Source organism: Vespa mandarinia, chromosome 18, assembly GCF_050613455.1.
Source record: "Vespa mandarinia isolate Hongniang chromosome 18, ASM5061345v1, whole genome shotgun sequence".
NCBI classification, from domain to species: Eukaryota; Metazoa; Arthropoda; class Insecta; order Hymenoptera; family Vespidae; genus Vespa; species Vespa mandarinia.
Window position 1 is genome coordinate 750,064 of NC_140827.1, and position 26,769 is coordinate 776,832.

Consider the following 26,769-nt stretch of genomic DNA (forward strand, 5'->3'; position numbering starts at 1 on the left):
GACGAATTGAGAATTGGTCCTTTCCAAATAATAAAAAGATTTCAGAATCTATATACGAAATAAAAACAGGGAAACGAAAACAAGAAACCGGATTCTTCCACATAACAAAATTACTTCCAATATCAGAAGATGGAGACAAGGACTAAAATTGTAGGAATTTTATTCTGGGGGGGGGGGGGGGAGATATAAAGAAAGTATACTTTCTTTAGGTAGATTGGCCGCGCGTCTCATGTTCCGCCCTTCCATTGTTTTTGTTATCTACAAATTCTTTTGTTATCTACAAACCGAGCCGTTAAGATTTGGGAGAGAAACGGGCAGTTAGAAATAAAACGTAGACGAGAGAAGTAGCACAAGAGTGAAATATAAAATTTAAACAGTGTAAATATAAACGTAAATTGTCGTTTCTTTGTTCACAGGTAGAAATACAGATAGTAAATAATTAGCAATTAACAAATAAAGAGTTATAAACTTTGTTCACAGAGAAACTTATTTTCGTTTATCACCTCCCATAAGCAATCCAAGTTATTATATATGTATATAAACAAATTGCCGTTTCGGTGAGGAGTCCCCGCACGAACGACTATTTATTCTCTTTCCTCCTTTTCTACTACCAATTAACTGCTCTTTCCGAGCGTCTTCCTACCTTTATGCCAAAAGTACGTCGTGGTGGCAGGTAATACCTATTACGTCGGTTATTAACCCTTTTGTTCCGACGGGCGTATATATACGCCTTCGAAGAATGACCATTTATGTACGAAGAGCGTATATGTACACTCTGAAAAAATAGGCGCTCGAGTACGAAGAGCGTACATATACGTTCATACCATATATACTTTGATTTCGTACTTTACATGAGATACTTTTGTTAATCGAGTATCTGTCGCTGCATGCCTTAAAAGCAATTAACTATCATGAAATAAAACACTAACGACAAGACGATATTGTGTTTCGTTTTAACGATATACAGTTTCAGTCTTCTTTAGAACATTGCCAGCGACGGATATATAACAGTAAATATTCAATTTCTGTCTTTGTGATAATATGTTGAGTTTTAAAATATTTAATTTTTTAGACCCATCATCAAAACATGGAGAAAAGAAAATTTAAAAAAATATTTTTCGCGAGTGAGAGCAGACACGATTTATGTTCGACTTTAAATACTTTAGTAATTTCGTTGTATTAAAAATATTACATGAACATTACAATAAAACATTAAAAAAAAAAATTATGATTATACATTTTTATATTTTAGAAAGTAAGATGATATTACTGAATATATTAAATGTCATTGTAAAATTTAGAGAACAAGAAACGACTTCTAATTACTTCGTAGCATTCCGTACTTCAGTGTCAACTACTCAGTAATGCGGTCCGTTCACAGCGATCACATTGTGACGCAAGCGATCTGGAGCAAAAATTTTAAAGGAATTCTAACAAGAAACGAAAAATTACAACGACGCACTGAGTGTCGTGCCCGAAAGAGAAGAAAGAGAACCTTCCACTGACGCCCCTGCAGCCATCCAGAATGTGGATTCCCCCTACTGGACCTTCTAGTCTTGGATCCTAGGACTCCGAGGTATTTGGAGATAAAGCTTCAGCATCATCTGGAATCACTCTCCCAAGAGGTAAAAGAATGTTTGCAACGTCGCTTCAACATTCTGTTTGGTACCGATCCCGAGCCAGAACTGCCCAGGCAGGTAACGGCCGAAAAGGCACAAGATCTCGTGAAAGCCGGAGCTCCTTAGGAAATTAGTTTTGTTAAGGACCGTGTTTAATGAGATGTAACATACTTAAACCGGATTTCACCTCGTTCGAATCTTTATTGCGGGAAATAGTAACCGCAAAGCGACAGGTAGATGATACGTGGAGCGACTCACAAGAAGCACGTGATTTATCAATACGTGCAGCCATGGACGCTGTTCCGACCTACGATGGGTGAAATATAACGATAAATAATTTTATTCGAGCATGCAAACGCGCTCGTGAATTAACACCGCCAAATAGCGAGGCAACGGTAACTCGCCTCATTATAAATAATATCAGGGGTTTAGCTTACATCGCCGTAAAAGATCGGGAAATATTTACGCTTACGATGCTACGTGCTACGTAGGAGTTTCGGTCGAAATTGCACCTTACAACAACATATAGCCGAATTAAATAACATCTGCATGAAACCCGATGAGCACATCTCGCAATACATAAGTAAAGTTAAAGATTTACAACAGGCAATCTACGAGGAAGAGAGACTTAAAGCTAACGAGTTATCGGAAGAGAAAATTAACGAGATAGAGGAATTTAAATTGGTAAGTTTCTGCAAAGATCTTCCATGAGATTACAGGATAGAGATCAAACAAACTACGTGTACAAACATATTCGACGCATACGAAAAAGCACAGGAACATTATCTGATGATCAAGCAGGACCGGCTACGTCATCAAAGATAAAAATAAACCAAATTTCTTAGGAATAGACCGTTAAACAGTAGTACAATGGAGATTGATGGTAGGCAATCGCGAAAGATAAATTTCAAGTCGACGCTAAAATTTTGTGCACACTGCAACAAGATCGATCACAAAGAGGAGTGCTATAAAACAAAATGAAAGACAGAACAGACCGCACGAATACTCGCGTAGGAATCGTTCTCCCCCTTCCCAGCATCCCTCCGAACAACACCGCATGCCTAATTCCTATGCTCCGAGGAAGAAATGCAAATATTGCCAAATCTGCACAATTAAACTAGAAAATAACCCGAAAACACCATCGGTGAAAATAATCTCCAAAGATCTAAAAAAAGAAACATTTTTAATCGATACAGACTCAGAATCAAATGTATTAAAAATCGAGAAAGCCGATGATGAAATCTTCGTCGACGAATCAAGAAAAATAAAATTAAGTGTTAAGTATAAGTTAAGTACCGACGAGATTATTTTGATTTGTGGCTCTTGCACTATTGATCTGTTTGGATATTCGGTGGAATTTTATCTAGTATCCAACTCCTTTCCGATTCCTCATGGTGGCATTCTCGGGACCGACTTCCTCAACAAATCTGTAGAAATTAACTTTTTAAATAAAAGCGTATCCTGGAAAAACGTAAAGATTTCAGTTATTGTGCCAGAAGAAAAAACAGTCGCAGCCAGAACATGCGATCTATTGACAATAAACATTTCAAATACAAATATAAAAATGGGCTACGTTCCGTTATTAAACTTGAGGGATGGCATCTACGCTTGCAAAGCAATTGTATCTAATATCGATGGACACTCGAATACAAGAGTCTTTAATACTCAGAAGGATGTGGAAAAAGGGTAAGTTCCTGGTAAAAATAGAAGTCAAAATAGAAGAATTCGAAATGGCCGATGAAGCGAATGACTCCGCCTTAGGGCGTGACTCACATGCTTTCGACAATATAGAGAGTGCTTCTTACGAAGACCCATGCAGGCATAACGTAAAAGAAAACGCAGAAAATCTAAACCGAGAAATATCTTCCGAGCCCTCTTTTCTCTGTACAAAACTTTCTCACTTTGAACGACCTTGCAGAACGATCTCTAAAATAGATGAAAATTGTTTCAAATACTAGAGTACATAAATTTAGAAACGTTGTATAAAGAAGAAAAAGGAATAGCGAAAGAAATGATTAAAAACGCTTTAGACCTATTCCACTTACCAGGCAATAAATTAACACATACGCGATCTGTTAAACATGCTAGACACAACATCGACAAACAAATAAACAAGGTAATAAAGAATGAGGCGAAACGACCATCGGTGTCACCCTACAATTTTCCTTTATGGATCGTACCAAAAAGGCAGAATCGAACGGAAACAAAAGGTGGAGGCTTGTCATTGACTACCGTATGGTTAACGAAAAAACAGTTAAGGACAGTTATCCTCTACCCAATATAACCGAAATTCTAAATCAGCTGGGTAGCGCTAAATATTTCAGCACTTTTGACTTAGCTTCGGGTTTTCATCAAATCGAAATGAATAAAGACGACGCACTGAAAACAGCATTTTCAACCCCATACGGGCACTACGAATTTACTCGCATGCCCTTTGATTTAAAAAACGCATCACGAACGTCTCAAAGGCTGATGAATTCCGTTCTCTCCGGATTACAGGCAAGCGAACTGTTTGTTTATTTGGACGATAGTATATTCTAGCTCCTTCAACGAACATGTCAATAAATTTAAAAAACTCTCAAATAGGTTAAGAGAGACAAGACTCAAGTTACGACCAGATAAGTGCAATTTTCTCCGAAAAGAAGTCGCTTATCTGGGACACATAATAAGCGCTTCAGGAGTGAAACCTGACCCAGGAAAAATCAATGCAGTAAAGGAATTTCCGATTCCCCGAACAGTAAAGAATATTAAACAATTCCCACGGCTAGCGGGATACTACAGACGTTTTATTACTAACTTTTTAGCTATTAGCCGATCTCTAACGAATCTGCTAAGGAGAGACATTCCATTTAAATAGGAAGAGAGTCACGATCGCGTATTTAGCCACTTAAGGGACCTCTTATGTAAGAAACCTCTCCTTCAATATCCTGACTTTTTCAAACTATTCCTAGTAACTACAGACGCTTCAAAATTTGCCATAAGCGGAATTTCGATTCACGGAGAAATCGGGCAAAAACCGCCCGTCGCTTACACATAGCATTTATTAAATCAGACCGAGCAAAATTATTTAACATTAGAGAAGGAATTACTCGCCATAATATACACAGTCAATTATTTTCGGCCGAATTTATACGGTAATCAATTCAATTTGGTCACCAACCATGAACCTATGATCTAGCTGAACTCGATAAAACATCCAACTTCAAGATTGATCCAATGGCGACTTTAACTAACAAAGTACGATTATAAATTATTTAAAAAGCAGACAAAAAAAACGTAAACGCCGATGCCTTATATCGAAACCCTATAGATTCATATAAACAAGTCCTTCCGATAGCAGAGACCAGCAGCTCGAGTGACAAAGATCTTTATGAACCAAAAAATAAACAATTTACTTTTCAAGAGTCCCACGAAAAACAAAAGCATTGATTCTTCGGTAACGCAAATCGAAACGATTCGGAAAACCTTCACTACATACCACATGACCAATGTAACTCAAGACAAAAACAGAAATGATAATATAACGTCAACAATCCACGAAAACGAAACAAGCAACGGAGAAGAAATGTACGAACACATAGATAGCAATATCATAGAAATAAAAGACCGAATTAGAATGCATAACAGAAACATCGCGTATTTTGTCACGATGAACGGAACATCCATCGACAATGGGGCAAAAGAATTAACTGATTTTACGGTGAATTACCCGCCATTACCAATGTAACCCTCGGCAGGGTAAAGGTTACGAGAAAAAATGACAAAAATTATTTTATAGCACTACCCGTCAAAGAAAGAATATCTTTCTCTCTCTATTCAGCTCGAAACGTTAGACGAAGCTCTTTATTCTCTACTTGACGAAGCCACTGAATTACAACTGAATACAATAGGGATAGCTAGAAGACCAGTGACTGACATACCCTGGGCCGACGTAAGACGAAAGATTCAATCTTTTCCGGAAGACAAACGAAAATAATAATATTAAAACACGAAATAGTAATACCGAAAGAGATCGAACGAATCGAGATAATCCATAGTAATCAAACAACTCCCATTGGAGGTTATAAAGGTGTATGAAAAACATACGCTAGAGTCCAACAAAAGTACTACTAGCCGAAATTAAAACACGACATCCAGAAGTATATACAAAACTGTCGCAGCTGCCAATCTAAGAAGCTCATTAGTTTAAAAACGTATCAGCCGATGACAATCACAGACACCCTGAATGGCATTCGATAAAATTTCTATGAACATCGTGGGCCCGATGTCCACTACGAAATTAGGACATAATTATATACTCACTATCCAAGATTTACTAACAAAATATTCAGTCGCGATACCTTTACAACAAGCTTCTTTGTAGGAAGTCGCAGACGCTCTCATAAAAAATATAATATGTAGATCTGGTTCACCGAAAGGCATTCTAACCGATCAGGGCAGTAATTTCCTGTCAGAACTCATAAAGGCAGTCGCAAAGAAATTTAGAATCAATCAATACCAAACTAGGGCATATTACCCGCAATCGAATGGATCAATAAAAAGATCACATCATGTACTCACCGAATTCTTAAAATAATATATTCAAGAAAATAGTGACTGGAATCATTGATTAGATATAGCAACATTCACATATAACACTAACGTGCACGAGGGAACATATTAAATCCCTCACGAATTAGTTTTCGGAAGGTTAGCAAGAACCCCGAACGAATCAACCTAAAATGATCTCCAAAACGAAACATATGCACATTACTTGAGAGAATTAAACGAACAAATAAATAAATCCCAAGGCAAAATTTAAATCGACAAAATTTAATTAATGCAAATACAAATCGAAAATCTATTACAACAGAAAACAGAGAATTGTTAATTTTAAGGTAGGCGACCGCGTGTACCTCCTTAAAGATTCGAATAAAGGGAAACTTGATGAAAAATACATAAGACCATACGAAATTATAACTGTAATCAATAAATGCAATGTAAAGATACGCATTCCGACAGGCAGTCGCATAGTGCATGCTAACCGATTAAAGGTCGATAAATCGAAATAAAATGTCGATAAATGGCCGTCATGGAAATCTACATCACCGATCTACGATATTGGCAAGCGCAGCATGGCGCAAAAGTTGCTTTCCCTTCCATGACGACGATCGCCAAGTAAGATCCCCACCATTACGTTAGCCGTTAAATCTTAAATATAAGCAGCGCAGGCCTAGCTCCGAGCATCATTCACTCGTCGACTTTTAGACCTCTTACTAATAAGCACAATGAAACATAGCTCTTACCTTTATAAGTACCGTAAACGCATTAATAGTATACGATTGTGCCGGCAGTTCGTTAAATATCTCACCGTTCTCTCTCTTGGATGTGGCTGAATGTGAAGTACCAGACCTGCAAACAAGGAATAACTCAATATAAGTACAACTGTTGCAAGCTTTGGATTACGATACAACAAGAATCCAACAATGTCGATTCGAAATAGATTAAACAATTTATCACTGTGGAATGCATTCACACGTCTCGGCGTTCCAGAATGAGCGTAGGGAGTATTTGCATTCACTGACTCAACAACTATATCAGCAAATGCACGCAACAGGAAGTCTTTTTTTGGGTTTATCTTCGGATTAAAGAAAAACGGTACCGATACAAGAAGTTTCACATTAAGCGGCTCTATTTCTACCTATGGCACATGCAAAAGATCTCAATACACCGATCCTTATGGCACTTGGGATGACGTAGTAGTCCAAGTAACAGTAAAGATTACTATACGCGATTATTACGCCCCAATCTGAAATAACTAGATACATCTTAATTCAGAAACTATCTGCGCACTAAACGAAGAGTATTATCTCGTTGTGGACGGTAGTAAAAGTTATTGGTCCACATTATCTACGGATAGTTGCGGTTTTAATAATTATGACGTACTATATGAAGGGCCGGCGGTAAAATTGATACTCGCCGAGTACAGATGGGGTTTGACACTGTACACAGTTACGACGCAAGATGTCACCATTGCGCTCACATGACTAACGATTTCTCACTGTGCGGGTTTACTCTGCCACGCACAGAGCACCCAAAACTATTGATACTAGAAACATCTGGTAGAATTTTCAATAATAAAACAAAAATCTCTGTGGAAAACCGAGACATATTCACATATGTAAATTCTAAATTCATCTACGTAGAACGACACATCAAAATACAACTAACCACTCTATATATAGACATCAAAGGACAAAAGTGCATCCTGGAACAAGTCTTGAAAAATGTACTTTCACTAGCATCCATTGCTCCACAGATGAAAAGGCCTATACGATAATGAAAAAACCTGGATATATGGCCATTCCCGCAGCTGAAGTAATACACTTAATTAAATGTACACTGACTGAAGTAAAAATAAGGCAAGTGGAGGAATGCTACAAGGAAATTCCAATTACACACAAGTCGTGCTTTTGCTGGAACAACTTATAGGTGATTTTTGTGATAGAACATCTTTAATAGTTACAACAGATCGAACAATAACAAAATAGACTACTATGTTTATTAAAACTGTTGTAGATTCCAACACTATACTATAACTCATAGGGACATTTCAATTTCAAAATCAAAAACGCATAAAACAGAGAGTATACTTTTTAATTATTTTAACATTATTTTTCTATACATTCGGAGATGAGCCATACGCAGAATGATGATGATTCCATGCATACCCATATCGAATAGCATTATAAAAACAAATCCGTATATACCCAAAATGAATAGTGCATACACATGAGAAAATGGAAAGTACATAATTTAAGAACTTGTTAAAGATTGTTAGCAAGTTGTAGGCAAATATATTTAACTATAAAAATTTCTCGAAAAAATTTAATTGACCTTTTGTTTAAATCAATTCAATTCTTTTATTTCAATTACTTCAGAGAAATAAGTATGCAATCAAATAGGAATTCAATTAACGTTAAATGATTTTAATGGAAACAATATAAAAAATAAAATCTTAAGACATTACGCTTTAAAGCAAAATATTATGCAATATAGATTATAAAATGCCTACGATACTAAAAATCAACTATCATTAAAAAAAAAATTTATCATCAATAGTTTTTAAAAATCCTACCCGAGAAAATTTATTCAATTGTATGATTTAGTAATATTATTATTTAAATAGATTAATTTACGTTTGTTTACATTTGTGATCCATGATTGACAATAAACACCATCTTTTATTATAATAATTATTTATTAAGAAAAATAATAAAAGATATATAATTCTAGTATGAAACAAAGATTGTCACATGCTATTGTTAATGATGTTTCGATTTTTACTACTCGTATCCTCATAGATGAATACTCTATGTGCATGAAGACATTAATTGATTAAGTTTTACTTATTTCATTAAAGAATTTATTTCAGGTAAAAAAAAAAATGTACAGCTTTTCGTTTTTACAGTAGAATACTACCTGTTTAATGTAATAGTTTCCGCAGTTAAAAGGGAAGCATGCTACTTTTCGCGACTAAAAGCAAACCGTACTTCTTTTTACGACGGTCTACTAAAACATCCTTTTCGCTGCAAAAAGGCACAACATACTTTTATTTGTTTGAATAAGTGAAAATAACCAAAAACTGATGCATGGATAAAACTTGTCAAAGATTTCAACACGATCTTTTTACAGAATTTACAGATCTTAAAATATTAAAAAATTAATACGAAAACATAACGGAAAGAAAATAGCAGAAATGTCGGAAACATAAATTGTATGTGAGGATACAGAAGTTGAATCAGCTAACTAAAGGTATTAATTTTACAACTATTTACAAAGATATTTTAGGTACACAACAGGATTAGAATAGGAATACGGTGATGATGCAGTTCAATGTAAATATATAATTTTTCCCTATGGATTTGTTGTTAAATATTTAATCGTTTTAAAAAATTATTCTAAGTTATGAAATAAAAGAATATCATACAGATGAAAATTAATTAAAAGATAATATAATAGTAATTTACCAAAATAATCAAAATTATTTACATGACTTAGTTGAAAAATCATAAGTAAATGTTTCGAGTAAACATTAAGTTCTTTTAAATGTATCAAAAATCTTTGATCGTAAGAGTATATCAAACAGAATAAGTGTTGATGTGAGAGCTTTATTAAAAATTCTCAAACTCGAACAACTACTATTAAAAAGCAACAGTAATATAGGAAAAAGTAAGACAATACAAAAATCAAGTAATTTGGTAAAACCATCAATAAATGAAAAACCGAAAGAAAATAAAGAAAATAATACAATTTCTTACACTGCTTCTCTAGAAAAAGATTATCTATCGATATATCACTGGGTTACAATTGATTCAGCTGAATTTCGAATTATATATTTTAAAATCTCCCACTAAATTCTGAAACTTTGTTCAAATCATTATTTACATTACATCACATAAAGGATAGAATATTCACCAACATCACTTAAGAGTTTCTTCGAATCAATTATTTACATCATTACATATAAATCAGTAGAACCTCGATTTCCGAACATCGATTAGCCGGATAAATATTGAGGATATGTGGCGATCAGCGATATAAATATATATTAACATATCATTGTCAATTGATCTTTACTTTCTAAATCTGCATGTCGAAATGTAATCAAACCGTTTTATCAATTCAAATGTAATGTGAAATATTAAGTTGGTTAAATAGTGGTAAAAAAATAACTGAAATAGCAGCGTCTTGTGGAATTGGAAAATCAACAGTTTGTGACATTATAAGACGAAAGTGTGAAATTCTAAATTATAGTGAGAGTTAATTGCAGTGCACACGAAAAAATATGAAGTTTGTTAATAATAAAATTCTTGACATTGCTACGTATCAACGGTTCTGTCAAAAGAAGGGCAGAGGATATCAGGTCCTATCGTATACGAAAAAACTATATAGTACAATCGAAAATTGAATGAAGATTGTAATTTCAAAGCATCATCGAGTTGATTAGCAAAATTCAAATCATGTTACGATATTCGTAGACTATGTGTCAGGCAAAAACCTTCATCGGATAAATCTGCAGCTTTCAAAAAGAGTTTATAGAATATCTAAGGAAAGAAAATTATATGTTGGAAAATGTGTATAACGCAGATGAAACTAGCTTGTTATGGAAATCATTTTCGCAAAAGACATGTGTCAACATGAATGCTTAATACCGGGTCATAAAGGTCGAATCACAGCTCTTGTCCCGTGACAAGATTCCCGCTTTATTAATTGGAATGAGTAATAAACCTCGATGTTTCAAAAGATGTACATTCAAGTACTATACTTATTACATATATGTCCCACAAAAGTGCTTAGATGAATTACAACATTTTTATTGAATAATTTTCTATGATTTTTATTTCAGCAGTGGAATAACGAACACTTAAAAATGGACAAGTGAAAAAAAGTTATTATTGATAGATAACGCTGTTTACTATATCAACGATGCTTGTCAACAATGTTTTTAGGCTGAGTTCTATTAACGTCTATTGTCTATGGACAAAGAAGATTTTCGATTGTTTCACGCATCTCATTTGACGCTGTCGAAGTTCACAAAGTAAGATTTTAAAACATATCAGTACTGCACCATTATCATCTACACACATGCAAATATTATTTTTCATTTCGAAGTCATTTTAACTCCATAACCTACAATATCGTACAAAATAACTCCAACAATGTAAGAGTGCACAAAATGTAAAATTGCATTACATGTACTAATATGCTTTGAAAGATACCACACGATGCAAGATTATTAAATTTTTGTAAATTTTAACAAGACGTTCATAGTTTAAAATATGTGTTTATTTAGAAATTGTAATAAAAACTTGTATTAATTTATTATTCATTTCAAGATAATAAATATTTCTTGTTCAATGATTAATTGGTAGTAATTATTTATCAAACATCTTGCAAAATAAAATTAGTTGTATCTTACACATACATTTATATATCAAAAAACAATTTGCATAACTTCGAACGTTCTGCCTAATCGTGAAAAAGCTCGATGTGTGACTGATCTTGTTGTTGTTTATGCCAATATGCTATTGGAACTTAAATCGTAAGGCAATAAAATTTAATTGCGATGACTTAGGCTTAACGTATTTTGTAAAATATTTCTACATCCAAATTTACTCTCTAAATATTCAAAACCACTTTTTGTATGTTGAATCATCTACAGCATTCTATGATTCCATATGAAGGACAAATTTCCTTATTAATTTACCACGAGTTTTTACCTTTTCGGAAATAGAAAAAGCAAATTTGACGAAAATATCCTTTATTTTGTAACATATTTAATATTTGACAAAAAAAATTATGGTTAACTGATCACAAAACAAAATTTTATTAAAATAATACCAAAAATGTCATTTTTATAGAACAAAAAATAATATTTGCATACGTAAAGTTGATAAAGGTTTTAAAAGCTATTTTTCGTCAACATTTGGAGAAAACAGAATGATTAAATTTATATATTTATATATTACAAAAACAATTTTCTATGGCTATTTTTTACATTGTTGATGTCCATAGAATGGAATCTAATATATTGGATAGTATATTATATAATATATTATTGATGTATAAATACATATATGTAACTGAAACAGAACTGAGTGGTGGAACTGCGTTCCGTACTGAAATAACGGAGCGGAGACGGAACGGAAATAGAACTAAGATTGAACTGAAATATGTTAATCGATCTTTGAAAGCCAAGCATGAGAAATACGATTGAGAACAATGATTTAATTTTCACAGATGCACTTCCATACCATCTTCCGACGCAAAATATTAATCGTATTGTTATTCTCTACTTCTCCTTGTCTAAATACATTTCAAAAAAATCCTAATGTAATCTTTTTAAAAAAAATAAGAGTAAGGAAAAGTGTGCATACATAATCGCAAATAGTAAAATAGTAAATGTTAGTATATTAGTATAATAGTTAGATAATGATTGTCTAAATGTTTTTAACACTAACCGTACAACGTTTTTTGAAATGACCGGTTTTGGATTTTGAATACAAATTCTGCATTCACTATTATTTTTTTCTTTATTTGATTTATAATTATAATTCCTATATTAATATAATTATGATTTCTATAATATCCATTTAATAATTTTATCAATATTTACACTTGCTTTTATTTTCTTTATTCTGAGAAAAACATGTATCTTATCATATCAACCGTAACCAATTAAATGACCATTTGTAAAAACGACAATAAAGTAGGCATATGAGATTTGATCTAATCAAAATCATTCAAATTATCCTAGAATATTATTATCGTACACATTGCTACATCAAGGAACAGTCTAATTTTGAGAGTTCCAAACAGAGCATTACAGTGTGAAAATAATAAGGAAAGAGAAAGTGAACAAAATTTACAGTGTGAAAATAATAAAGAAAGAGAAAGTGAACAAAACTTAAAATAATAAGGAAAGAGAAAGTGAACAAAAGTTAGTTTACATTTTATTTTATTGTATTGTTCTAATATTTACTAATATTTCTAATATTTACTCCCAAACATGAAAAAACATTCAGTAAAGAAGACACCAGTGAAAGAGATAAACGATATAAGTGAGGAATGTTTAGAAGAAGATGAAAATAAATTTTCTAAAATTGAAGATGAACAAATTCTAATTGGATATAATTCATTCGAAAGTGATAATAAATGCTTAAATAATGAGGATGAAGAAAGGAACATTTTGAACAAACAGGAAATAAAAGGGAAGAGGATTTCCGTCAAGTTCTGAAAACGAGACTGAAGGAAATTACCATGATATTGAAGTTGCTATTGATGAAACTGTATGGGAAGAAATACAAAAGAGTTCAAGATTTGGACGGTCATTACCAAATCCAACATTATATATAAAAAAACATTATAAAGGGTCAAGTAAGAACTATATTTGCTTTGATAATTATTATTGAACTCATGCGAAAATGTAAAGAACTAGAAGCAAATCGAGTGTTAGGAATTACATGGAATCTACCTCCAGCAAAATTAGATACATTTCTTGTTATTTTGTAAGCACGTTGAGTATATGAAGAAAAAAATTTGAACATTTCATATTTGTGGAATAAGAAGTAGAAGACTACATTTTTTTCAAACACAAGAACCAAGAATTGTTTTATAAAAATTTTTTAATTTGATCGAAGAAAAAAGTATTCGAATCCAACGTCAACAAATTGGTTAATATTCTTTGATTTCTGAAGTATGAAATAAATTTATTGAAAATAGCTAAAGCTGTTAGAAGCTGGCCATGAATCTTACCGTTAAACAACTACTGTTTCCAACTAAAACTAGGTGCAGATTCATACAATATATGAAGGATATTTTTTATAATCTTACCTATAAGATATGGAATAACTAACTCGTATCACTTATTCTGGTTACAACTCAAGGTGTTACAATTTAAATACTACAATCCTTTCCTCTTTCCCTAACTTGATCAAGGCTTTACTTGTTACTCTTTGTTTTGTACAATGGGAATCTGCTTGCAGTATGAAAAATATACGTGAGAAAAATGCTTAGTAGAGCAATCATTAATTTGTAAAAACTGGTATTGAAAAAGAAAAAAATTTTATTACAATGCTGTTTTTATATTTACTGGTTTCTTTTTACAAAGATTGAATTTTTATACATGAGAATGAAAGTTTGTTTATATTTGATTTATTTTAATGTAGTATCTATCTGTAAATTCAGTCTACATAGCAATCATAAAAACATCTTCAGAAAGGGATAACGCGTAATATGTACTAAATATAGACAACAATGAAATATATTTTGATGACTTCAAATCACTCACTTGGATATATAATTACAAATTCTGCTGACGTCTCAAATTTGATTGATGAAATCAGATTAATTTAATACTATTGAACATTGTGTAAACTTAGTAAATGTTTTTGAATATTTAAGAAAAGTCAAAAGCTTGATACAGTAAAATGTCATTAAGAAACTAAAATACATTCAAAGATATAAAGAAATTAATGAAGGAGAAACAGATGACAATGAGGATTATGCAATAATTACAAAAGCAAAATGCGGTTCGTTGGAAGGAGCCAATAAATTGTGGTAAGCTGAAGAAGATAAATGCTGCAAGTTCTATAGAAAATAGAAAGATTCTATTGAATACTGGGTGAATGAGTGCGAAATGGTGAATAGAATGGAGTTACAGATAGCAGAAGTTTTCAGTGCTGAAGGGACGTAAGAAGCAATAAAGTGGTTAAAAGGAATAATTAAGAAAATGAGGGATATTAAAAAAAGCAGATATGGAAGAAAGCGGACAAATGTGTGCTAAGTTACGAAAAGATGTGCAGGGTGCAGTAAAGAATGAGAAAGCCAAAACACTTGATCTTAATGTAGAGGTGATATAATTTATTTTACCGAAGTAGTACAGATGTAAGTTAATCGGAGTACTAACATTATAGCGGAAATGAAAATATGATGTTTGAATTAATCAGTTCAATTTGATTTAATAATTTAATTTAACCCTTTGCATTCGAAGTTTTTTTTCATTCATATTACCAGCAACTCGAAGCAATTTTAGTAAGAAGATCATATTGTATGTTATTATTTTTTTAATTGTTTATGAATACAAATGTTATAATATATAAAAAAACAACAAATTATTATTATTATCCGCAAGCCGCGACCACCATTTGTTACCAAAAGCGAAATATCCTATAAATAGTTTTTACGATTTGTTTTTGTTCTTACGTTACAAACTGAAAATTATTTGCATTGTCTCCGTAGCGGAGCCCTCGAGTTTGAAGACAAATTTTAAATGGCTCCGCTCCGGAGCCCTCGAGTGCAAAAGTTAATTGAATTGAATATAATGCTTATTAAGTGCTATGTGTGGTTATATATTATATATATTATTATATATAAATATTAAAGCATGTATTATGTAATATATTATATTATGTTATATTATATAGTAAAGATTATCAACTGATAATGATAAGAAGCAATATAAAGATTATATCAAAGGAAATTCAACTTATATTGGGTTGGCAACTAAGTGATTGGGGATTTTGTCGACAGATGGATTTTACACTTTCCACAATCACTTAGTTACCAACCCAATATATTCATATCCCATATTCATATCCTATTTCTGGGTCTGAAATGAAAACTAATATAAATAGAATATAATATAATAAAAACTAATATATATAGAATATCATTAATGGAAAGTTATTCATGAAAATAACAAAAAAAGTATTTATTATGAAATCTATGGTAAAAGTGTTAAATGTGAAAGAAAAACATAATTAGTGCAACATATAAATTTATTTAAATATAAAAGAAATGTTGAAGAACGAGGTAATCCATGTGAAAGAAAAAGTGAGCACCAACCATCAAATTAAGGAACAATGAATTTTACAAAGATTTAATGCAAGTAATAGTTGCTGGTAATATACCGTGAAATTATTTAAATAATCATACACGAAAAAATTTTCTTGCAAAATATATAGATCATTCGCTTCCAACGAATCTATATTACGCAAAAATTACTTAGATGATTGCTATAATTCGAGTATTCAGATCATCAGGGAAGATATAGGAGAATATTATATATGAATTTCTGTAGACTAAACGACCAATGCAGCAGAGCAATACATTGCAAATTTAATCGTAGAATATCTTTGTGAGAAAGGAAAGACAAAACTCCACTTATTGTGTTCTAACATAAAATAATGAGAGAAATAAATTATGAAAATATATCTCACTTTCTAAATTTAACCTTAAGAATTTTGTTATCACATGGTAGTGAAGAAAAAGTTCTACTTACAACGAATGTAGCAAACTATACATAGCGAAAGCAGGGAAGAAATTTAATTTATTTTATGCTAACATGATACATGTTACATATGTATGCATAGTCTACACAGCATAGATGAGGAAGGACGATTCTGTTTTCCACTTATTACTACATTACGAATCGAAGGTAAAGAGACACACGAATATTGTGCGTGCTACAATCGAATAAAAATAATTGTTACTGTTAAACAATTGTGACAATTTGACAGCCATCGTTTGTCTTTTGACCTGCTTCCCCTTCGCTTTAATATCAATCTATTGATAGATTGCTGGAGAAACTAAATGCTTCAAGGGAGAAACACAAGTAGAGAACTGTCGTTTTTCATTCAAGAGTTAATTTGGAGGTGGGCTACATTCTTAATCAGTGACGTCATCAATAAAAGGATAAGCATTTTGAAGAACATCGAAACTTCGAACAGGAGTTCTAAGATAGTTACGTTTTTAAAGTATCATTCTTACAGGGAGAATAAAAACATTCTCAATCCCGAGAGGAGTTTTGCGCTAACCGAAAACGAGGCAAATTACTAGATTGTAATAGGCGGACCGAAAGAAACAAGATTTTTAACTTTGTTTTTTTGTTCGAGACATGATACATGACGTAATATATCAAAATTTAGAAATTTTTGGTAAAAATCTGTGAAAAAAGTAATTTTGAAAGCATCACTTCATATTGAAGTATACAAGAAAACATTACAAAATATTCTTTTGCCATTAGAACCTATTTTGATTAAATGGGATACGTAGATTGAAACTGCACTATTTTATATCGAATATTTTGATAAAATAAAAAATATAAGTAATATGCAATCATTCGGAAAGAAAAACTTTTTTGTATATACAGACGTATTTATTCTATTTTTTATGTTAATAGTAGTTGAACATTTTAATATAATAAATGTTACAGTAATTAAGATTGCAAAAGATATGATCTAATAAGAAAAACTCGCACAAGATTTAAAAATATGAAAACTTGTTTTACCTTTTTACCGACCACAATGGAAAAGTTAGAAACAATAAGTGTACCGCCAACCAATTCAACAGAAATATATTTAAATTGTATTAATCGTCTGTGCAATATACCTGGTAAATATTCAGAAGAAATAAAAGAAAAAGCAAGGGAAATCATTTAAAAAAATGTGGTATTGTCTATATTAATAGAAGTCTCAGAAATTTTGAATAATAATTTCGTTATAGATCCGAAGGAAGTACCAGAATGTTGTTGGAATAAGTATGCACCCATTACATCCTGTGATGTGGAACGGTCATTCTTTGCATATAAGTTAATTTTTATAGATGAAAGTCCCCAATTAACACCATCGAATATGGAAAAGACGCTTGTAAAATATTATAATTCAAAATATAATATATCACAGTAATCGCAAAATATATTGTTAATACTTAACATACCAAATATTTCGTGTATATTTGCATATTTTTCGTACATATTTGCATGTTTTCGTGGATAAATATCATATGCTATTTACATATTTATAGTGCATAAACATGCAGAGTCTACTGATAATAAAGAGGATACTAGTTATCGATCATCAAATCAATGGATTTGAGTCAAGGAAAAAGTAATAAATCTAAGATCTGGAATTATATCGATATTTATGGCATAAAGTTAATAATAACCAGATAACAAACAAAATTAAACATAACCAGAAGGCTATATAAGATAAGCAGATTTGGGGATCTATCGAATCAAAATTTTTGTAAATATTACGATATCGATGAAATAGTTGATGAATGTATTAATGAATCATTAATACCATTTTGAGAATGCATAATTCTTAAATAATTTTTAAAACAGAAGTACCATAAAAATAATATTAAACTACTTAAATTATTTTATGATTCAAGATATACATACCAATTTCAAATATATTCTGGAAAAAAATCAAACGCACCATATTTAACACTAATAAGTCTTGTAATGAGCATGTGTAACAATATACCGCATAAAAGACACACAATTTACGCAGACAATTGATATACCAATATCAATTTAGCTGAAAAATGAATTGCTTGTAACACTCATTTGGTAGAAACTATAAGGAAAAACCGAAAAAGAATATTCGTAGAAGTTAAACTAAAAAAATTAAAACGTGACAAGTTGATTGCAATGCAAAATAGGAAAAGGATTATGGTTCTTAAACAACAGACAAGACATATTAATAACTTCCACAAAATATTTGGCGCAAACAGTAACTGTATGCAAAAATAATTACACACGTGAAAAACTAACTGTAGTTTTAGATTACAATGTAGGAAAATATGATGTGATTTGTCCGATCAGATGATGGGATATTCTACACCACACAGAAAAGCCCTCAAAATTAGCTATCAAATTGTTATTAAATACATCAGCTACGAATACATAAACTGACAACGAAAAAGGAAAAATAAAGATCTCTGACTTTAGAATAGAACTGTCAATGCATCTCATACAGTGCCGTGATGTAGAAATATTGGGGCCATCAAATATATCTAACCGAAGAAGAGTAAACCATGAAATGTAAAAGAAGGTAGGACATCGAAACAACATCGAAATACAAAAGATGCCAAATTGTGTTAGATGCACCACACTGCATTGAAAGATTTCACGCTATTATTAATTTTTTCTAAACGTTAGGAATTAAAAATAAGCATATCTTCACAAATTGAAATAGAATGTTACTAATACTTCTAGGCCAAAAATTATTTTATTTTACTGGATGAATTGTTCTCAATTATTGCATCTAAAAAAGATCTCGAAAAGCTTACTTTTTGTGTTATGATGTTTGATTATATTATAACGTTTAAATGCATGTGCAAAATATATTTATTCAAATTAATCAGATTTTATGATTTTTATAATAATTAATTTCGTTAACATCCACATAATTGGCAAACGTTCAAACACTCATAGTCAAAAAGCTGCAGAAGCCAACGTGTGAGCGCCTTCGTCACCAATTGTGACAACCAATCGCACTTAAATCACACTGCAAAGAGTTGTTGCATGACTCGTATTAATTAAATAACTCATTAATAAAACAAGAAAATACTATCCTAAGCTAATGAAACTAGACTATGCCCAATAAAAAAACAATTAAAACTGTATCATTCAAGAGCAAACCTAAAAAATTAATTATTAATGACTATATTCATCAACAATTAATAGAAAAAATTACAACCAGTAACTTATGTCAAGTCGAATCTTTCATTCTCGACATAATATATACTGGAGGGACTTAAATTTGTTCACTCACTGCTTAAGATCCACAATAGCTCCAAAACACTCGCCCCGTTGTAGCTCGAAATTTATGTAAGCTGTTCCGTAATAAGTCCAAAATGAAATAAATCGACATAGATGGAAAATTAATTAGATTGAATTTGTAAAACATTGACTTAATGACAATGCAAATCTGAAAAAGGATTAAACACAATTTTTATTAAATTTATCGTAATAAAAAAAATGTAAATTATATTAGCTATTAAATTCAAACATTTATTTACCAATATTCTTCTACAGAAGTGTAATAGGTCCTTGATCATCTTCCATGATGCACTGACTCAAATACGTAATAATTATTTAATAATTAAGAGGAAAACAATGAATTTAATTCGCGAAAATCTATTGCTTGTTTTATATGTACAGTATGTCTGATCGTAGAAAAAAAGAAAAATAAAATTCTATACGAACAAATATTGACTCTATGACTGCTTTGCACCCAAATTATTCATACAGATATTCCTAAAAGTTTTTTAACATCATAAAACGCAAACAAATTCAAATTAACCGAAAAACATTAACAACAAATCTACTTCACAATTCCTTCTTTATTTTATCAAAACAAAGATCGATCCATCTATGGCTGCACGAACATCTGCAATCATAATATGAAAAAAAAAATAATAACAATATCATTGTACAATACAAAAAAAATTGTTAAAAGTATAAAAACCAAAAAATAAAAGATTACTCAAATTCTAAATAAAAAGTTATAATGAAATAAACAAAAACATTGTAACGGCTTAGTACGGTGTACTATAATCCAATGAAACCAATTATTATTTATGCGTGAGTGGGGAATAACTAACCCGATACGATAGGTGCACGGTGGCGACAGATAACGTTGCTTGTTTCCTAATTTATATTTTGCCCACATCTGTCGCTAAGATCACACACACTTGGTGCAAAAGATAGTTAACATTAAATTCAACTAATAGTTTAAGTATTGGTAAAACCAAAGGTCAATTTGTAATTTATTTTATTTTATAAAAATAACAATGACATTGTACTTACCAAATGCTTTGGCGCAATAATCGCAATTATGGCGACTTCGTTGCGAATGTACGCGTTTTCCGGCAATACACATAACTACACGCCTCAGCGCCACCACACGCACACGTGGGAAACTAATCAAACAAAGTGAGAAACAACAAAGACGCCGAAAATAAAGTAAACGACAAAGATGCTGGGAATACAAAAGAAATCATTTATTCTTTCTCGGACTATTCTCGAAGTCAAAGCCGTAGCTGCTGGAAGTCACAGTTTGATTATAACTATTGTATATCGAACAAAGCTAAATAAAAATACTACTGTTGTTATTTGATGTGCAAAGTTTTGGCGCGTAGATGACACTATAGATGACAACTATAGATGACATTTCTTATTATTAGATCGAACATTAGATCGGAATAGGGCTGTACATGAATAAAGTATAATTTACTTATACATTTTTATGTAAAGAATTCAAAAAGTACGCAATAAGTTTTAATATGATATCCAGGAATGTAATTATATTGACTTCTTATCCTTCGGAAAAATGACGCGCGAATGCCACTATAGTGGCATAACTTTCAAAAAGATAACATGCGAAAGCCATTATAATGGCAATTAGTAGCTAAAAGGTTAAAAGATCGTATGCGATATGTACGGCGTAGAACGAACGAGTTGCGAGAATATTTTCACGTGAGCGTAGACGAAGCTGTGTTTATTTGGTTAGAATAACGATTAACCATCGTCACGGAAAAGTCACAAAAAATGCCGAAATTGGCTAAGGTAAAATGATTATTATACATTAGTATATTTTATTTTAAAATTATAAATTATAGCATAAAAAACTTATAATTGTAATATTTATTCACAATTAAAATTTTTTTTAGGTGAAAAACAAGCACCCGAGAAAATTTAAGTCATAGCAAAACAGCTATTAAGAGAAGCAAAGAAAAAAATCTTTATGCAATAATTTTAAACCTATCTATAATTTTACATAGAGAACAATTCACTTGCATTCTCTTTTAGCCACCTAAGCAAAAAATATAAGATCCCCATAAATTGGCTAATTATCAATATGGAAAAAGAAATATCTATGACAACAATATTTGTAAGAATCATATGGTTATAACGAATCTGATGAAATATGCCCGATGGGAAGAAAGTTAAAAACAATGCAGAGAGCAAGGTACTTTAAATACAAAAATAGTACATTTTATAGTCTTAGTTGTATTAGAAATATTTATAAGGTTTTATATGTCCAATTTATTTTAAATCTGTATATGAACGTGCGCTAGGTGTTGATCATAGAAACATTACAGTATGGCTATATTATTTTGAAATAGAAATACACAATAAGTAAATAAATTATGCTAGAAATTTATTAGATCGTGCAGTCACAATTTTACCTAGAACAAATTAATTTTGATACAAATACACATATATGGAAGAAATATTAGAAAATATTATTGGTAAGATTTAATATAAAATTAGGGATTATTTTTTATTATGTAACTTGATTTTATAAAGATTTATTATATAAACACTTCAAATTTTTGGGCGATGGATGGAATAGGAACCTGACTAACAGGCATGGCAAACATATATTAAATTTGAATTACGACATAAAGAAATACAAAGAGCTAGGTAGAGATTATGTAGGGAGATATATAGTTTTGTAATAAATGTAGAACGAAAAGTTTATAAAGATGTTATAAACTTTTTCGGAGAAAAGAGTTTAGATGAAAAGCTACTTATAGCTTTCGCAAGATTTGAAGAAGGACAGAAAGAAGTATTATTTTAAGATAACAATATATTCAGTCACTCTGTTATAATACGTATAATTTTAATATTTCTCTGATAGCACGATAGAGCAAAAATAATTTCTATATATGCTTTAGACAATATTTCAAAAGAAAGAACAAAAGAAATATATAATGCATATACCATACACGAAAAGAAATGTGGTGATTTTTCAAGTAATTCATACTATAAAGATTAAAATTTATTTAATACGAAGTATGAATTAAAAAGTTTTAATTATTAATATTAATTTGTAGAAATTTATAAAAAAATAACACAAATTTCGTAACATTTTTAAATAGGCATTGAAGATGTAATAATTAGCAAAAGAAAATATCAATATGAGCAAGAAGTCAAGGAAAATTCTTCTAACTATGATGCTTGGTTTGACTATCTGAGATTAGTAAAACCTGAAGAAAATCATAATGTTGTAAGAGCGTATGAACGAGCTATAGCAAATGTCCCTTCTACTAAGGTAATGAATATTTACATTTTAACAATTCTGAAATCAAATTGAAGTTCCTTTCCATTAAATAAATTTTGTATAGGAGCGTGGAAACGATATATCTACCTGTACATAAATTATGCTTTGTATGAAGAAATTGACACGGAAGTTATATATAGATGTCATCAAATTTACAGGTATAGTTTATCTTATATAAAATTATTGTTATATATGGAGAGATAACTTTATAATACTTTATTGTTGCGTATAAAGATAAAATTTTATAATATTTTTTTATTTTTTAGAATCTGTTTAGATCTTATTCGACATAAACATTTCACATTTTCTAAGATATGGCTATGTTATGCATATTTCGAAATACAACAAAAAAATTTGACTGTAGCGAGAAAAACATTAATATGTTATTATTATAATAATTTTTTTTATTATTTATAAGTATTAAATTATTGTATTTTTAAATATTTAATTTTATTTATTTCAAGGTATGGTATTGGGTGTTTATCCCAAAGACAACTTGTACCGTGGTTACAATGATTTAGAGACAATCTAGAGAATTTGACAGATGCAGGATTCTGTATGAAAAATTACTTGAATTTGCACCTCAAAACTGCACAACGTGAATGAAAGTAAACTACTTTTTTTATAGTTTCATTTGTCCTATGTTTTATTGTACTTATATTTATGAATTAGTTGTGTCTTAGACGAATTAAGTAATATTTTTAGAAATTACTACTAAATATAATTAAAGCTGTCTTTTTCTTTTATTTTTATTTTTTATCAAAAACATGTTTAATATTTTTATTTTTATTTTTATTATTTAGTTTGGATATGTCTGGAAGTCACTTTTATGGAAGTCATATATAGATTCTGAAATATCTCAGGATGAAATAGAAAATACTAAACAACTATTTGAGAGATTATTAGAACGAATTGTTCATGTCAAAGTAAGCTTAATTTTATGGTATGATTATATATATGTATATAAAAAACTTAATTTATAAATCTTACATTATAATACACGCGTTTGGATAGCTTATGCTAAATTTGAATTAGTTAATTCTTCATCGGGAGGTGATGTTGATAATGTTACTTTAGCTGGTAGAATTTTTGAACGTGGGAATTATCCATTATTTGCAAACTGTGACAAAGAAAGGAGAATATTACTTTTGAGAGCATGGAGAGATTTCGAAAATGAGAAGGGAGACAGAGTTAGATTAAAATTATTGTCAAAATGCCTAGAAGAATTAAACGAAGAAGACGAATGGTTGAAGGTGGAGTATGTAGTTTTTATAACATACATTAAATAGTACAATAACATTAAATAGTTTTGGAGGAATTTAAATTAAAAAGAAGTATTCTTAATTTATATTAAAAATAATCTATATTAAATAGAAGATATTCGGCTTCGGGAAAAAGTATTCGACTTCGTATTCCCAGAAGACGAATACCAAAGAGCAAATCCTAACTTTTTGGCATTAGCGAAAGCGTAGATAAAGCAAAAAATTTCTAGTGAAACTGCTCAAAACGAAAATTAACAATTAGAATCGGACAATTAAAAATAATTTATATCTTTTATATTATTAATATATTTATATTTTATAAATAGGCAATATAAGTATTGTGAAGAATTTTATATTTATCTTGACTTATTTATAAAATGTAAAAGGTATAAAATTATGCTTTGATAGTTTTTTTTTTGTATAAGTACAGTTTATATTTTATAAATAATAAACAATTTTCTATAATTTATATTTAAAATCTTTATATCTAAAATCCTGTATTATCACTTCTAATAACTTATATTTAAAAATGATAATACAGAGGTTTTACAATATATTATATTGTAAATATTACGAAATTTTACACTATATATATTATAAAATAAGGAATTTAATTAAAGATAGCATTATTTTATGCAAAGTATTCAGAGGCTATTAGAAAGGTAGTAATTTAAAATAGTTTTTTTTATTAAGAATTTAGAACAAACTTTAACTATGATCACTCCGATTATTTAGTGCAATTAACGATCGGCAACTATCTTTGATATGTGCTTGCTTATTACGTTTGGAATATCTTACTTTAAATTCGACCATAATACACAAGTAATAATCTTCAAATCATTTTAAAACAATCTTTATACATTTCCAAGAAAAATATAATTTCGATAATAATCAATAATCATATTTGATTTTGAAACTTTTTCTATGATTACAATTCACTTATCTTCCCAAATTAGCAGCAAATAATTTTTTTCTTTCTCGTCATAAAGGTGAAATAGATGCGTTTAGAATAAAATAAAAAAAAAGATTAACTAAGATGCGAATAAAGAGTATACGGAATTTAGAGACACAATTGAGTGGTCGAAAAGTAAAGTTAATAAGGAATAAAATAGTCAATGTAATGCCTGATAAACAGACTTGGAGTGATAAGGCTTAAATTAAAATAAAGCAAATTATATTTGTGATATTGTAATATTTTTCACTTCATTTTAAAATATATTCAGGTGATACCATTATGTATGAAAAATAATAACGGTCATGTGACTACCTTGGCTCTATATGATCACGCGCATTCTCTTGGTCTATTTTTCGATTACATTCTCGTACAAATAAAACTCAATTTCATCAATGACACGAGTGATATTTTCCTCTCATCAATCGTCTAGTAACTTACTGGCCGAAAAATTCAAAGAATTCGTTATTTTGCGATGTGATCACATTATTTGGTAACCAAGATCATGTAATTTGGCTATATTTTATGAAGCTATATTAAATCTAATCTATGCCAACAAATTGCAAACGATTGACAAGTTAAGGAGCAATATTATTTAAAAAAAGACGGATGAACGAAATATTTGATGAAAGTGCAGGATCAAATTGAAAAAATCTTATTATAATACCTTGACACAATATGAACTTAATGTATATAATATAAATACGAGCCAACTCGATTAACTCCACTTTTTGAATGTTTTTAAATTTATGTATTAAAGCACTTGATGCAGTCTTCACTTTTTATATTCATAATAAATTTCTTTAATTTCCGTTATTTAATACTGATTACTGAAATAAAAAATAATTTATTTTTAACAATTATTCTAAGACTGTTCTATCTTATTCATTTTATACGTTGTTAAATGAAAGCTACGTTTGCATTTATACATTTTACAATATTTATTTAAATTTATGCTTTAAAGAGAATTGTAAAAAGCAATTTATATTATTTCATCATATTTTTGCAGTTTTTGTTTTATGGAGTTAATCGATTTGGCAAGTGAGTAGTTCATATATACAATAATCGCAAATAATAATGCAAATATATTTAAAATTATTCGTTTTATTGACAGAGAACAAGTAGATTTACGTTAAATCTAGTCAACGTTACAGACAATAGCTTCAATGCAAATAATAATAATGATTCATGCTTCGTTCATTTTATCATATTGTTTTTGTCAAAAATAATGCGTTATAATAATAAACTGGTGAAAATATTTAGAAGGAGCTCATTGATACATTTATATCTACTTGCAAAAAGTATTGCGATTCTTCGTTTTCCCTCATATTGCTATTATTATCAAATACATATAATAAACTAGTTATTGCACTACATTATTTTGAAGAAATTAATAGGTATATTTATTTTATATTGTAAAATATAAGTTTTCCTGCCGAAGCGACGAATTTTTTGTTAGTTTTAAGACTATAGAATCAAATCTATGTAGATGTACAACCTACGTTATTTTGATTATATACAATAAATACAAAAAT

At 30.3% G+C, this 26,769-nt stretch overlaps 1 protein-coding gene and 1 long non-coding RNA gene across 3 annotated transcripts; one reads left to right on the plus strand and one right to left on the minus strand.

Moving 5' to 3' along the window:
- Positions 1-1,232: 1,232 nt before the first annotated feature.
- LOC118445625 (uncharacterized) lies at positions 1,233-20,862 on the minus strand. The gene is made up of 4 exons (XR_004839319.2): positions 20,761-20,862; positions 19,971-20,341; positions 19,724-19,879; positions 1,233-7,010 (listed from the first exon to the last, which is right to left on the minus strand). It is a non-coding gene; the product is annotated as an uncharacterized LOC118445625 (long non-coding RNA).
- Positions 20,863-20,924: 62 nt separating this feature from the next.
- LOC146872423 (crooked neck-like protein 1) lies at positions 20,925-24,546 on the plus strand. 2 transcript variants are annotated; one of them, XM_085662422.1, is made up of 8 exons: positions 20,925-21,519; positions 21,624-21,922; positions 22,839-23,011; positions 23,085-23,178; positions 23,287-23,402; positions 23,485-23,628; positions 23,824-23,946; positions 24,098-24,546. In XM_085662422.1, exons 6-8 carry the CDS (start codon positions 23,623-23,625, stop codon positions 24,170-24,172), a joined length of 204 nt encoding a protein of 67 aa, XP_085518548.1. In that variant the 5' UTR covers positions 20,925-21,519; positions 21,624-21,922; positions 22,839-23,011; positions 23,085-23,178; positions 23,287-23,402; positions 23,485-23,622; the 3' UTR covers positions 24,173-24,546. The 2 variants fall into 2 exon arrangements, with proteins under 2 accessions (XP_085518548.1, XP_085518547.1); XM_085662421.1 differs by lacking the exon at positions 23,287-23,402.
- Positions 24,547-26,769: the final 2,223 nt, after the last annotated feature.